General features: G+C 39.1%; 1 protein-coding gene across 3 annotated transcripts in view; it reads left to right on the top strand.

Annotated features, from left to right (window-relative positions):
- Positions 1–15,370, top strand: part of PRKAG2 (protein kinase AMP-activated non-catalytic subunit gamma 2) — a 323,168-nt gene that overhangs the window by 298,063 nt on the left and 9,735 nt on the right. For all 3 annotated transcript variants that reach the window (XM_007983534.3, XM_073009507.1, XM_007983536.3), the window contains 5 exons: positions 2,319–2,400; positions 3,829–3,887; positions 6,412–6,457; positions 11,300–11,354; positions 12,674–12,800. In XM_007983534.3, the coding sequence (XP_007981725.2) occupies positions 2,319–2,400; positions 3,829–3,887; positions 6,412–6,457; positions 11,300–11,354; positions 12,674–12,800 (369 nt within the window). The remainder of the gene's footprint in view (positions 1–2,318; positions 2,401–3,828; positions 3,888–6,411; positions 6,458–11,299; positions 11,355–12,673; positions 12,801–15,370) is intronic.

Below are 15,370 nucleotides of genomic sequence, written 5' to 3'. Positions count from 1 at the left end.
AAAATACAAATAAAACATAAAAGGTGCCCCCATTCCCATTCTATTCCAACCAGTTTAGCAAACTTACTAGATATTCAGTGTGTTTTAACATGTGACTTTTCCACTATATTCTTCTATAATATATTCTAGGACCACGATCAGAGATGCCCAGGGTACAAATAGCAAACCATTCAAATGGGCACACCTTTCCTGGATGCCATTTAGTTACAGAAACAGTGTATGTTTGTGCCTTTTTGATAAAGGTGTGATTCAGAAACAGTTGATGAGTTTCTGGATGCCGCTCAGTTACTGTTGCTCTCCCACATCACTGGGTTGGCTCTACTCATTTCCCCATCTTCGTTCTCTTGTAGTTCATTTGACTAATATATACAATCCCTGCTATATTCAGGACTCAGTGCTGGATTGATTAAAATAAATGCATGAAATAATCGATGAGCTCCCCTGATGCACCAGTAGTCCTTATATTCTTGTATAGGTGAACTAGATACATCATGAGTAGTTCCATATAAGGCAAAGTGTATCACAATAAGGGAATAAATAGGTACTAAGTTATTAGTCCTAAAGTCATCTGCCCTAGGTTCCTGCAATTGTTTTCATTATTAAGTTAACAAGGGTTTTGTTTGTTTTGTTTGTTCATTTGCTTGTTTGTTTGTTTGAGACAGAGTCTCTGTCACTCAGGCTGGAGTGCAGTGGCGTGATCTCGGTTCACTACAGCCACCACCTCCCAGGTTCAAGTGATTCTTGTGCCTTAGCTTCCCGAGTAGCTGGAATTACAGGTGTGCACCACCATGCCCAGCTAATTTTTGTATTTTTAGTGGACATGAGGTTTCACCATGTTGGCCAGGCTGGTCTCAAATTCCTGGCCTCAGGTGATCTGTGCATCTCAGGTGGCTTCCCAAAGTGCTAGGATTATAGACGTGGGCCACCATGCCTGGCCAACAAGAGTTTTTTTTAAGTAGTGAGTGAGAAGAAAATAATTTACTTTTAGTTAAAAAAAAAACTATACCATACCGTAATGTAACACCTTTTTTAAAGAAACATTTTACCATCCCAGCTTCTTAATATATCAGTTTAATTTTTTTTTGCCCATTTCTCATTGTTTCCATTTAAACACGTATTTTTGTAAGTATCATAATGTATAATTTTACAGTTATGTTTTTATTGTCATTGACCTTTCTTGATATAGTTATGTAAACATCATAATTATGTTAATTATTTGATTTTTTTCTCATTGGTATGCTAGTACTTGGTAAGTTTTCTTTTGTTTGGGAGGTGGATTTTTTTTTCAGTTTTCAAGATTAGAAGTAATATCACATGGAACATTGTTGATTCAGGAATCCCACTCCTAAAATAATTCAAAGAGAAAAAGCTGTTGCTCAAGCAATATGAATACTTTTGTGATTCTTGACACAAGCTGTGTTAGAAAAAATATTTTCTCAATGTTCGGTGCTACCAGTGATTTTATAATAGCCCTTGTATTAGGAGCTACGGCTTTAAAATATTGGCTTATTTAGCATCTACAAATGATACTTTGTTTTAATTTGCATTTCTTGGGTTATTAATAAGGTTGGACATTTTCCCTGTACTTATTTGCTGTCTGAATTTACAGGATCATTTTCAGCACTGAGCTGAAAATTAATTAAAATTTTTATTTCAGGTAATTTGATACAATTTCAGTGTTTTCAGATGAATTAATAACCATATATAAGAGATATTAGACCCTGAAGTTTAATTCTTTTGTATGGTTTTAATTATATAAAGTATCTATGCAGACAAGAGTCTTCAGATACAATAAGAAAAATATAGAAATTAATTGCATTATTTCAGTTTCAAAAATAATTTCTAATCCCTGTATGCCTTTAGGGGTAATGTTAATAAATTCCGTTATTTTTAGCTTATCAAACTTACAAAACTTACTGTGGAAGATAACTGGTAACACTTGGTCAAATGTGTTAGTTAAGGGTATTTTTCTGGCCAGGAGCGGTGGCTCACGCCTGTAATCCCAACACTTTGGGAGGCCGAGGTGGGTGGATTGCTTGAGGTCATGAGTTCGAGATGAGCCTGGCCAACATGGTGAAACCCTGTTTCTACCAAAAATACAAAAGTTAGCCAGGCATGGTGGTGCATGCCTGTCATCCCAGCTACTCAGGAGCCTGAGGTGAGAGATTTGATTAAACCCAGGAAGCAGAGGTTACTGTGAGCCAAGATCGTGCCACTGGGCAACAGCGTGAAACCTTGTCTAAAAAAAAAAAAAAAAAAACACATATTTTTCTTCCTGGACTTTGAAAGTGTGTTTTGTTTCTCCTCTTCTTCTTCAGGTTAAAAAGGCCTTCTTTGCTTTGGTAGCCAACGGTGTCCGAGCAGCACCACTGTGGGAGAGTAAAAAACAAAGTTTTGTAGGTAAGCAGTGTGGGCCTGAGGAAAACCGAAAATGGAAACCTTGAAAGCAGAAAGCCTGAAGTATTTTAATAGATGCCAGTTTGGAATTCAACCTAGTAAACATGTTTCCAAGTTAAAGAACTTTCCTGCTGGCAGGGTGCAGTGGCCCATGCCTATAATCTCAGCACTTTGGGAGGCCAAGGCAGGGAGATCGCTTGAGCCCAGCAGTTCGAGGCCAGCCTGGGCAACATAGCAAGACCTCACCTCTACAAAAACATACAAAAATTAACTACTCAGGAGGCCGAGGTGGGAGGATCACTTGAGCCCAGGAGATCGAGGCCATGATCACTGCACTGTACTCCAGCCTGGGTGACAGAACGAGACCCTGTCAAAACAACAACAACAACAACAAACACACACGCACACACACACACAATCCTTGCTTTTACATACTGGGTAAGAAGGTGGAACTGCTAGTAAGGTCCAAACACTGTTGTCCTGTTTTTCTTTGCTTCCTCATTGAGAATACACACTGTTGTAACTTTTATGGAGCTTTTGTTGTTGTTGAATTTCTTTTAATTTAGCAACTTTTTGGCTCTCTGAAGAGCTTATATGTCTTTACCAGCCCAATGAACAAACCCCACGTAGGACACCACAGTCAGATGTGAGCCAGCCGCCCCACTTTGGGCCATACATGGCATACAGCATCCCTGGGCCTCACACTCACCTCGCTGGTGCACACCTTTTTGGCAGGGCAAATTAGATGCTGTAAACATGACTGATGTCTCTGCCAGACCATTGTTATACTATTAAAACTGTTGTGTAACTTACAGCTATCTAAATGCCATCGTTACTTATCTTATGAATCACAGCAGAAAATGCCATTGTCTCTCTTAGTATTCTTCACATGATTTTGAAATGATTGTTACGCCTGCTTCTAGGTTTTAATTTCATCAGGGAAGAAGTTCATGTCTTTTTCATCCCTGTCATCCTAGTGTCTAGCACATCAAAAGCACTCAATACATGGCAACTGTTTGTTAAAACCATTGTGTTTAGAATGCTTCTTGGGAAACAATCCAAGTGCCCAGAATTGTCACGTTTCTCAAGCTTATGGAATACTTTATCTTAAAGCATTTAAAATTATTTACATGTAACTGCAATTCTTTTTTCAAATTTGTATCAATTAATAAGTTTTCTCATTGATTTCCAAATTCTGTGGTTAGTTCCATAGTACTTACTGTCAGGTTTAATTTCAACTAAATTTGTATATCCAGTTTGGTATGCACAATTAACACATCAATAGTTTTAAATAATATATTAAACTCTGCTTGATATCTTCAAAATGTATTTTATAAGCTCTTCTAGTATATATTCTAAGCTCACTTGTCATTTGGAATTTTTTAAAATGTTTTCATAGCTTTGTTTTTAACATATAATTCTTTGTTCCAGGAATGCTAACAATTACAGATTTCATAAATATACTACATAGATACTATAAATCGCCTATGGTAAGTGGCTCCAGTTCCTATGTCAGTAATTGGGCTGTACATGTCTATGTATGTGTATAGGTATATGTGTGTATTTTAAGATTTTTAATGTTTTCAGTTTTTTCTTTTTTGGTATGGAGTGCTGGTGGTGGTTGATTTTCCAAATATATATAACGTGCAGGGAACTTAAGTATAAAACTATCTTTACCGTAAGTCATATATATGAAACTCAAAGAAGGAATTCTCAGGAAAAATAAAAGGAAATAGATTCTTTATTCAGCTTTCAGAATTCCTCGGCTTAGCAGAATTCTATTTGTTAGTTAGACGTTCTGTACGTTTTGCTTATCTCTGCAGGCCTGTTGATGTGGTAGAGCTTAATTCAGTTATCCCAGCAATTGCAGAACAAGAATTCTATGTACTTTGTGATTTTAAAGAAGAAAAAATGAGTCATTAAAATGAAATTCAGTTTTGACATTTTCCTGCTCATTAGGAAAAGACAGCTACTGGCTAATTTTAGTAGCAGAACTCTCTGGTCCCTGGTACAGTGGTTCTGGAAGAGCGTAGCTTCAAAACCACTTTTGTCCTTCATCTAACTTTGTGGTATCTGAGATTCGGCCTGCTTGGTTTTGTGTTTTTAGTTTCTGTTTGTTTGTTCATGAGGGTGGGAGGAAGGACAGAATTGCATACTCTATTTAACTGGTCCTATTTGGGGTACTTAAAAGGTATAAGTTAATTCAATTAATACTGCTTTATGCGTAATGCTCAATATTATCCAATAATTAAATTCTTACATAAAATACAAAAATGAGTTTCTTCATAAAACATGTTCTTGCCGGGCGCAGTGGCTCATGCCTATAATCCCAACACTTTGGGAGGCCGAGGCCAGTGGATCACTTGAGGTCAGGAGTTTGAGATCAACCTGGCCAACATAGTGAAACCCTGTCTCTACTAAAAATATAAAAATTAGCTGGGTGTGGCAGCGGGCACCTGTAATCCCAGCTATTCAGGAGGCTGAGGCACAAGAATCACTTGAACCCTGGAGGTGGAGGTTGCAGCAAGCCAAGATCGTGCCACTGCACTCCAGCCTGGATGACAGAATGAGACCACGTCTCCGAAAAACAAAACAAAACAAAAAACCATACCCTTAGGAAGTTTTACTGAAGATCTTGTAAATATCTTGTTTTTATTTCCCATGAAATCTATTGTTTCTTAAATATTACCAATGCAAATGAATACTGGCTTTCCTTATAATGGTCATACCTCTGCTTTTGAACTAGCAAACTCAGCACAAGTATGATTTTTGAATAGATAGATTTCTGTGACATGCAGCAAATCCCATATAAGAAATCTCAGCAGTAGATTATGATATCAAAATCACAAAAAAAAGCAGTTATATCTAAATATGCAGCCCAAAGTTTTTCTAATATCTGTAGATACAGGCCAGGCACGGCTCACGCCTGTAGTCCCAGTACTTTGGGAAGCCAAGAAGGGTAGATCACTTGAGCCCAGGAGTTTGAGACCAGTCGGGCAACATGGTGAAACCCTAGCTCTACAAAAAAAAAAAAAAAAAAAAAAAAAAATACACACACACAAAAATTAGCCAGGCATGGTGGTGTGCATCTGTAGTCCAAGCTACTCAGGAGGCTGAGTTGAGAGGATTACTTAAGCCTGGGAGGTTGAGACTGCAGTGAGTCATGATCACACTTGTGTACTCCAGCCCGGGTGACAGAGTGAGACTAGGTGACAGAGTGAGACTTTGTCTCAAAAAAAAAAGGCCGGGCGTGGTGGCTCACAGCTGTAATCCCAGCACTCTGGGAGGCTGAGACCGGCGGATCACGAGGTCAGGAGATCGAGACCATCCTGGCTAACACAGTGAAACCCCGTCTCTACTAAAAATACAAAAATTAGCTGGGCGTGGTGGCGGGCGCCTGTAGTCCCAGCTACTTGGGAGGCTGAGGCAGGAGAATGGCGTGAACCCGGGAGGCAGAGCTTGCAGTGAGTGGAGATCGTGCCACTGCACTCCAGCCTGGGTGACAGAGCAAGACTCCGTCTCAAAAAAAAACAAAAAACAAAAAACTTGCAGATACATTTTTTCCTCTATATCTCACCTCATTTTCTTTCTTTTCTTTTTTTTTTTTTTTTTTTTTTGAGAGAGAGTCTCATTCTGTTGCCCAGGCTAGAATGCAGTGGTGCCATCTCGGCTCACTGCAACCTCTGCCTCCTGGGTTCAAGCAATTCTCCTGCCCCAGCCTCCCGAGTAGCTGGGACTCCAGGCACCACTATGCCTGGCTAATTTTTGTATTTTTAGTACAGATGAGGTCTCACCATATTGACCAGGCTGGTCTCGAACTCCTGACCTCAGGTGATCTGCCCACCTTGGTCTCCCAAAGTGCTGAGATTACAGGCATCAGCAACCGTACCTGGCCACCTCATTTTCTAATTGTGAATAGAAAATGCTATTATGAAAGCTATGTTTTGTTTCATTTTCCAAATATTTTTTCTGTGTCATATATATATATATAAATAAGAATTCTTTTATTTTCAGGTACAGATTTATGAATTAGAGGAACATAAAATTGAAACCTGGAGGGGTAAGCACTGTTGGACTTTTAAAATCTTTTAGTATCAGGAAAGCTATGCTTAGTATGAAAAATGTGTTTTAATTTTGCAGATCCTTTTCTCTCTGCTCCATAAAATGTTATTTTTTTTAACATTTAAAAGTTGTTTTAATGATAATTTAAAAATTTAAAAAGTAAAAGATTTTACCTAAAAAAGACAAAGGTGCCCTGATGGAATGGGGGTATGAGAAAGAGTTGAGACTGTTAAGTTATGGAGAAAAGAACAAAATGAACAAAGACCAGGGAGTAACACTCTTTAAGCACTTTCAAACCAGAGGACATGGTTAAACTGAGCCATGAAAAACACGATTTCTCCTGGTTTTCTACATTTAGTTAATCTAATGTACTTTGTATTCAGTTGCTGTTAAATTATAGTACACAAAAGTAAAATGGTATGAATTTGATTTATTAATAAAACTTCCTTTTTTTTTTTTTTTTGGAGACAGAGTTTCGCTCTTGTCGCCCAGGCTGGAGGGCAGTCGCGCGATCTCGGCTCACTGCAACCTCCTCCTCCTGAGTTCAAGTGATTCTCCTACCTCACACTTCCAAGTGGCTGGGATTACAGGTGTTTGCCACCATGCCTGGCTAATATTTGTATTTTTAGTAGAGATGGTGTTTCACCATGTTGGCCAGGCTGGTCTTGAACTCCTGACCTCAGGTGACCCACCTGCCTCAGCTTTCCAAAGTGCTGGGATTACAGGCATGTGCCACCCGGCCATAATACAACTTCTTTGATGTGCTGACATTATTCTCCATTGAGAATCATCATTGTAGCAGGAAAGACTGCAGTGTGTGTGGTCATACGTACTTTATATATATATATACACACACACAGACACACACACACTCTTTAAGTTCTAGGGTACATGTGCACAATGTGCAGGTTTGTTACATATGTATACATGTGCCACGTTGGTGTGCTGCACCCACTAATTCGTCATTTACATTAGGTATATCTTCTAATGCTATCCCTCCCCCCTCCCCTCCCCCCACCCCACAACGGGCCCTGGTGTGTGATGTTCCCCTTCCTGTGTCCAAGTGTTCTCATTGTTCAGTTCCCACCTATGAGTGAGAACATGCGGTGTTTGGTTTTTTATCCTTGCAATAGTTTGCTGAGAATGATGGTTTCCAGCTTCATCCACGTCCCTGCAAAGAACATGAACTCATCCTTTTTTTATGGCTGCATAGTATTCCATGATGTATATGTGCCACATTTTCTTAATCCAGTCTATTATTGATGGACATTTGGGTTGATTCCAAGTCTTTGCTATTGTGAATAGTGCCACGATAAACATACGTGTGCATGTGTCTTTATAGCAGCGTGATTTATAATCCTTTGGGTATATACCCAGTAATGGGATGGCTGGGTCAAATGGCATTTCTAGTTCTAGATCCTTGAGGAATCGCCACACTGTCTTCCACAATGGTTTAACTAGTTTACAGTCCCACCAGCAGTGTAAAAGTGTTCCTGTTTCTCCACATCCTCTCCAGCACCTGTTGTTTCCTGACTTTTTAATGATCACCATTCTAACCAGCATGAGATGGTATCTCATTGTGGTTTTGATTTGCATTTTTCTAATGGCCAGTGAAAGAGGACACAAACAAATGGAAGAACATTCCATGCTCATGGATAGGAAGAATCAATATTGTGAAAATGGCCATACTGCCCAAGGTAATTTATAGATTCAGTGCCATCCCCATCAAGCTACCAATGACTTTCTTCACAGAATTGGAAAAAACTACTTTAAAGTTCATATGGAACCAAAAAAGAGCCCACATTGCCAAGTCAATCCTAAGCCAAAAGAACAAAGCTGGAGGCATCATGCTACCTGACTTCAAACTATATCACAAGGCTACAGTAACCAAAACAGCATGTACTGGTGCCAAAACAGAGCTATAGACCAACATAACAGAACAGAGCCCTCAGAAATAATACCACACGTCTACAACCATCTGATCTTTGACTAACCTGACAAAAACAAGAAATGGGGAAAGAGTTCCCTATTTAATAAATGGTACTGGGAAAACTGGCTAGCCATATGTAGAAAGCTGAAACTGGATCCCTTCCTTACACCTTATACAAAAATTAATTCAAGATGAATTAAAGAATTAAATGTTAGACCTAAAACCACAAAAACCCTAGAAGAAAACCTAGGCAGTACCATTCAGGACATAGGCATGGGCAAGGACTTCATGTCTAAAACACCAAAAGCAATGGCAACAAAAGCCAAAATTGACAAATGGGATCTAATTAAACTAAAGAGCTTCTGCACAGCAAAAGAAACTACCATCAGAGTGAACAGGCAACCTACAGAATGGGTAAACATTTTTGCAATCTACTCATCTGACAAAGAGCTAATATCCAGAATCTACAAAGAACTCAAACAAATTTACAAGAAAAAAACAACCCCATCAAAAAGTGTTTGTATAACAGACACTTCTCAAAAGAAGACATTTATGCAGCCAACAGACACTTGAAAAAATGCTCATCATAAAATGTTATTTAAAACATTCTCTTTATTTCTATCTTAATTTTGATAGTATGCTACTGTACTAAAGCTGAACAATATAAGTATTGTCCATTCTGTTTATAGACATGTATAGGACACCTACAGCAGGCAGGGCCTTATCCTAGGGCCAGGAATGTGAAGATGAATGAGCTAACCAAGCTCCACCTCGCTGTCCACAGTGGGGCCACCGTTCTCTACTAAGTCCAACCCTCAGAGATTTGCCTTGGTATTAAGAAATGCATCAGAGGCATGCCTAACTTGAACCAAAGCAAGCATCTGTTCTTATTTAAACCTAGTAATTGTTTCTTTACAAATTATGGAGAAACTTAGGACAAATGAACCTCAAACTAGATGGCTTGGAGCAAATAGCATGGAAGTAATTTGAAGACCATGTTCTTTTCTTTGTCACATTGACATTCACCCTATAAAATCATGATACTCTTTTCTGCCATGGAACCGTTTCTTAAATTCACATTTCATGATTGTGAAGGTGGTGGTCTCACGGAGACTTGTCATGATGGGTTGGTGGAGAGGACCGGGGGTGGGAATCACGGCAGACCCAGTCTGCAGGGTGCTGAAGGAAACACTGGTAGAAATGGAGGGACCAACTAAAGGAAAATTTTGGATTCAAAATTGAAGAGTTTGGTTCTATGTTTCCCATAATATGCTTGATAGGAGAAGCAAGCTTTGTAACTGGCTGTGAAATCAGAACACATCTTGGAGTTCTCTTACACCCCAGGGGCCCTTTCAAATCCATGTGATTTAGAAGTTTCACTGAGTGATGGATTTGGTTTATTACAGCTTTGTCAAACCAAGCTAAACAAATTTGTCATGGGATCTGTACGGCCTGTTGTACAGAGATTGTATAACACCAAGATAGATACTTCTTATCCAGTTCTACTGTACAAGTACTGTTAGACCAAGGTTTAAGTATATTTACATTTTGACATTACATGGTATTTGGTAGTAATAATAATGCCAAAATATTCTTAAACACCTTCTGTATAGAAACCTTGGTAAAGCAAGGCCGGGAGTGGTGGCTCACACCTGTAATCCCAGCACTTTGGGACGCCAAGGCAGGTGGATCACTTGAGATCAGGAGTTCAAGACCAGCCTGACCAACATGGTGAAACCCCGTCTCTACTAAAAATACAAAATTAGGGCCGGATGCAGTAGCTCATGCCTGTAATCCCAGCACTCTGGGAAGCCGAGAGGGGTGGATCACCTGAGGTCCGGAGTTCGAGACCAGCCTAGCGAACATGGTGAAACCCTGTCTCTACTAAAAATACAAAAAAGTAGCGAGGCATGGTGGTGCGCACCTGTAATCCCAGCTACTTGGGAGGTTGAGGCAGGAGACTTGCTTGGGCCTGGGAGGCAGAGGCTTGGGCCTGGGAGGCAGTGAACCAAGATGGTGCCACTGCACTCCAGCCTGGGCGACAGAGCAAAACTCCTTCTCAAAAAAAAAATTAGGCTGGGCACAGTACCTTATACCTGTAATCCCAGCACTTTGGGAGGCTGAAGTAGGTGGATCACTTGAGGTCGGGAGTGCGAGACCAGCCTCGCCAACATCGTGAAACCCCATCTCTACTAAAAATACAAAAAAAAATTAGCCAGGTATAGTGACGTGAACCTTTAGTCCCGGCTACTTGGGTGGCTGAGGTGGGAGAATTGCTTGAACCTGGGAGGCAGAGATTGCAGTGAACCCAGATCATGCCACTGCACTCCAGCCTGAGCGACAGAGTGAGACTCTGTCTCAGAAAAAAAAAAGAAACTTTGGAAAAGCAAATTAATTGCAGTTGATATCTTTAGAAAAAAAGTTTTTATATGCTGGAAAGATGCCCACAATGCAGTAGGTTTTGAGCATTAATTTGGTATAATACTTAAGAATATTTAAAGAACAAAGTTTGTTATAACTGATTTTATCTTATAACTTATGGAAATTAATTTTTTTAATTTCATAATTGCTTCATTTCTTGAGAGTAATATGAACCTGATAGCATTCTAGTGACCTGCTGGTATTGCTCTTTTATCAGATTTCTTTTTTTCCTGATTTTATAAACACCTACTGTCAAATTGGTTTTTAATATTTAATTTTTCTTCAAATGCAACATCCTGAAAACAGTTTGGAAGTTGTTTAAAATAGCCATAACTGTAATTAATGCAGGAGTTTTAGGCAAATTAAATTTCTTTTTATTTGAGTTTTTAATCCTTCTATTAACTGTAAACTGAAGGGTATTTGAATTTATGTAATAACTGCAAACAGCAAATGTGTTACTAACTGCATATTTTCTTTCTATAAATGCAGAGCTTTATTTACAAGAAACATTTAAGCCTTTAGTGAATATATCTCCAGATGCAAGGTAAACTTTTTTTTTCCTTTGAAAACATTCATTCAGATGTATGTGTTTTATCACCATAATAGAAAGAAAGAAATAAACATGTTCTTCATTCTAAACAGTTCCCATGGCCTCCTTAATTCCAACTACACTGTATGCATTCAGTAAACCTAGCAGCACTAGAAAAATCACAGCCATTGTGTTGCTAAGGATTGATAATGGGCTAGTAATAGGGTCATACTAAACCATCATGAAGATCTCGGCCAATCTGGGGGGTGTGTTGAAATTGCAGATTCTTGGGCTTTTACCCCTGACCTGCTCAATCAGGATAGGGCCTGGGAATATGCATTTAAACAACTCCTGTGGCAATTCAGCTCCACACTAGTGTTTAAACATCAGTGTATGTGAGATGTCAGTTCAGATGTAGTCAGAACGTGAGCTGCCTTCTATGTAGTCGTCTGGGCCATCCTTTTTTATCCAGCCTTCTGGTTTGGCTGTGATACATTTCCACATTTGTGTAAAAGCATCTTTCAAACTCAAATCCAGTACAGAGAAAGATTAAAGCATTTATTTTCATTTTATTTACAAGTCCTAACAAAAAGATGTAACAACCTTTTTACTGGCAGTCCCAGGAGAGGCACCAAGTAGAACAGAAGTGTTGGCCCTACAATATCTACTAGCCAGGCCGGCCCAGGGTAGAGCCAGTTTGCCCACTCACCAATGCAGGGGGCTTGCTGCTACAGCCCTTGCTCTCTTGCTAATATGATGCATCTGTTTGCTTTTCTAAGGATTTAGGTTATATTATCTTTCAAATAAAATCACTAAATACACTCAAAAAAAAACTCCTCTTCCTGGCTGGGCGCAAGGGCTCATGCCTGTAATCCCAGCACTATGGGAGGCCGTGGTGGGTGAATTGCTTGGGCTCAGGAGTTCGAGAGCAGCCTGTGCAACACGGCAAAACCCCATGTCTACAAAAAATAAAGGTGGTGCATGCCAGTAGTTCCAGCTACTCAAGAGGCTGAGGTGGGAGGATCACTTGAACCTGGGAGGTCAAGGCTGCAGTCAGCCATGACAGCAGGCAACAGAGCAAGACCCTATCTCAAAAAAACAAACCAAAAAAAAACTCCTCTTCTAGAGATTTGTAGCTTGTACTTGTATTTGAGATATGTTAACATAGATTGTGAAAAATGAAAAATTTGCTGAGATCTCTAATTTAAAACTCTTCCAAAACACTGTAATTATTGTAATAATAAAAACACTGAAAGTGCTTTAAGGCAGGGGTAGTCCAAATGTTCTGATTTTTCTTGAAAGCCTCCTAACAACTTTAATGACTTTTCCCACAGCCTCTTCGATGCTGTATACTCCTTGATCAAAAATAAAATCCACAGATTGCCAGTTATTGACCCTATCAGTGGGAATGCACTTTATATACTCACCCACAAAAGAATCCTCAAGTTCCTCCAGCTTTTTGTAAGTTGTTTTTAGCGTTTCTAAAGACATAATTGCATTTACTTATTAAATAATGTACTTCAAGTAAATTGGCTCCTGTTACCCTCAATAGAAGAAATTGTTAGTTTTGAGATCTCCCTTTCTAAACTTCAGTTTCTCAACTTACTACTATCTGAATTGTACTTTCTTAAAGTTGATTCCAATTTAAAAGCAATCTCCTTTTAGTGCAAGTATCAAAATAACTTTAAAAACAAAACTTGGCATTCTCTCATTAAATTAAAACATTTATCACCAACATAGGGGAAAGAAGGCAATCTGCAAGTCAGTCTAATTAAGGACTGTTGTACAAGATAAATTGAACTAATATCTAGAGTAAAAATTGCTTTATGTTGCTTTTATTGGTGTCACAGTTTTAGAAACATGTTCCAAAAAAAAATACTGTCCTCAAGATTATCTTATTATAAACTGCAGCAGTGATAGAAAAACCCAAAACAAATAAAATTTTGACACAAGAATACCATGTTGGCCCAAATAAGGCCTGTATTACCTGCAGGTTTTCTCAGCTACTTGAAATGAGCTGCCTCCATAGTCATCCAGAACTTTGAGCGTGTTTGGTTGTAAACATTAAAAGAGACTCAGGAAGAACAGAGAGTTTGTAAGAGGTTTTTTTATGTTTTCCTTTTAATTACATGTATAGAATTTGAGGTTATAAGTAATCAGTCAGATAGAACCAGTAGAAGGTCTTAGTGGTTCTGAAGCGGTAATTTGAAGAGTTGTTTTTAAAGAATGTAACAGATATTAAAAATATACTTCAAATTTGCTTTCCCATTTTCCTCCCCATGGCTTCACCTAAGGACCTAAAGTAGCGTTCTGGTGCAGTGTGAAGGAGCTGAAGCTCCTGCCCTGGAGGCAGCTGGAGGGACCCCTTTTGCTTACAGAAGCACGGAGGGCTTAGTGATTGAGAGAAATACCTTGTCAATCAACCCAGTCTTATATTTTAAATCATTCACATATATAAATAACTTTTATTTAACCATGCTATGCTAAGAAATAAGGTAGGGAAGAATAATTTACGAAAAACTAAAGTTTGAAGTTTAATAAAGGCGATAATCTAGGAAAAAAGGATTAGGGATGCATCCACATTATCATACTGTACATCTGGGAATGCAGCCGCTTTAGTAGTTGAAGTTTCATAGGAACAGAGGGAGCATGGAGTGGGAAGGATGTATTCAGGGCCCCCATGTGCCAGGCCTGCAGCTCACTTAATCCTTGGAGTCATTTTTAAATAATATTAATCATGAGAGCTGATTACTGTATGTCCAGCACTGTTCTAAGTACTTTACATAATCTCATCCTTGCTGCTACCCTATCAGGTAGGTATTTTTGTTAATCCTGTTTTATAGGGATGCAGCTAAGAGAGGTTAAGTAGCTTTGCCAAGGTTGCGTGGCTGGGGAGCGGTAGAGCCAGCATCCCCACCGAGCGTTCCTCACTCCTGACACTTTCCTCCATGCAGGGGCCGTGGGAGGGAGGCGTTTGCACACCTTGCATACACAGGACACCTGGCTGGGAAACCTGCCCCAAGTTACGTGGATATTGAGTGGTAGATTTCAAACCCGGGAGTCTCTCCGACTCCCAAGCCCAAACTATTTCTGCTAGTGTGCTGTTGCACAAGAGGGAGTCAAAGCGTGAGATCATTCTTTCGCAGAGCTGCTTTAGATTTTTATCTTCTATAAAAAGGAGAGGAAGTTGCCTCTGCCCAGTACTGCCTCATATTTGGGCCAATATGGTAATTAGAATCATGCTACCAGAATATTCAGCTAACTAAAGGTTTTCAGATAAAAATAGAGAACTTAAAGAAATTTCAGAGCCTGTTTTTTACTGAATTATGAGATCATTTTCTGAGAAAAAAAAAAAAAGCATTTCCCTTCAAGACATTTGAAAATTAGCCTAAGCACATAGTATGCAACAGGGAATTAGCGATATTGAGATGGACTAGGTGACCTAATAGGTCTTTCTTTTTTTTCTCTAAATTTCTAGGAGTCTCATGATTTGAATGTTGATGAACTCTTTGACTTGAACATTTTGTTTCTTCTAATTGTTCATCTTTTCCTGATAATTATAAGGTACACCAGGAGGATGGAATCAACTATACCCTTTATAAAAGGTGGATTTTTGAAACCGTAGACCTTATTTTGTTATACTCAAACATGACCCTAGACTTTTCTCTCCTGCCATATCCCTCCTCCTTTAAAACAGCCCCCGAAAAGAAAAGTTAATTTTTAAAGATTCTTTTAATTCTGTTCAGCTGGCTGCTTTGTTCCTAGTAGACAAAAATTGGAGCTCTCCAAGGAGAGTTCAGGATGTAGAGGCGGGTGGCGTGAGGACCAGCTTAGCAGTGGCTCAGACAGCTGCTGTCAAATGCTTTGGTTCTGGAAATGTGTGGGTTCTTAATAAATATTACTTAATCCTGACAGCAGGACCAGAAATTTAACATGAACAATTAAGAATAAAGGATTCAATTCTTGGTGGCTTACAGGTCTTAATATCCCAAATAGACCTGTTCTTCCCTGGTTCTATGCACGTTTTTAGT

This window comes from Chlorocebus sabaeus, chromosome 21 (genome assembly GCF_047675955.1).
Source record: "Chlorocebus sabaeus isolate Y175 chromosome 21, mChlSab1.0.hap1, whole genome shotgun sequence".
NCBI lineage: Eukaryota > Metazoa > Chordata > Mammalia > Primates > Cercopithecidae > Chlorocebus > Chlorocebus sabaeus.
This window is presented reverse-complemented; position numbering and strand designations above follow the sequence as displayed.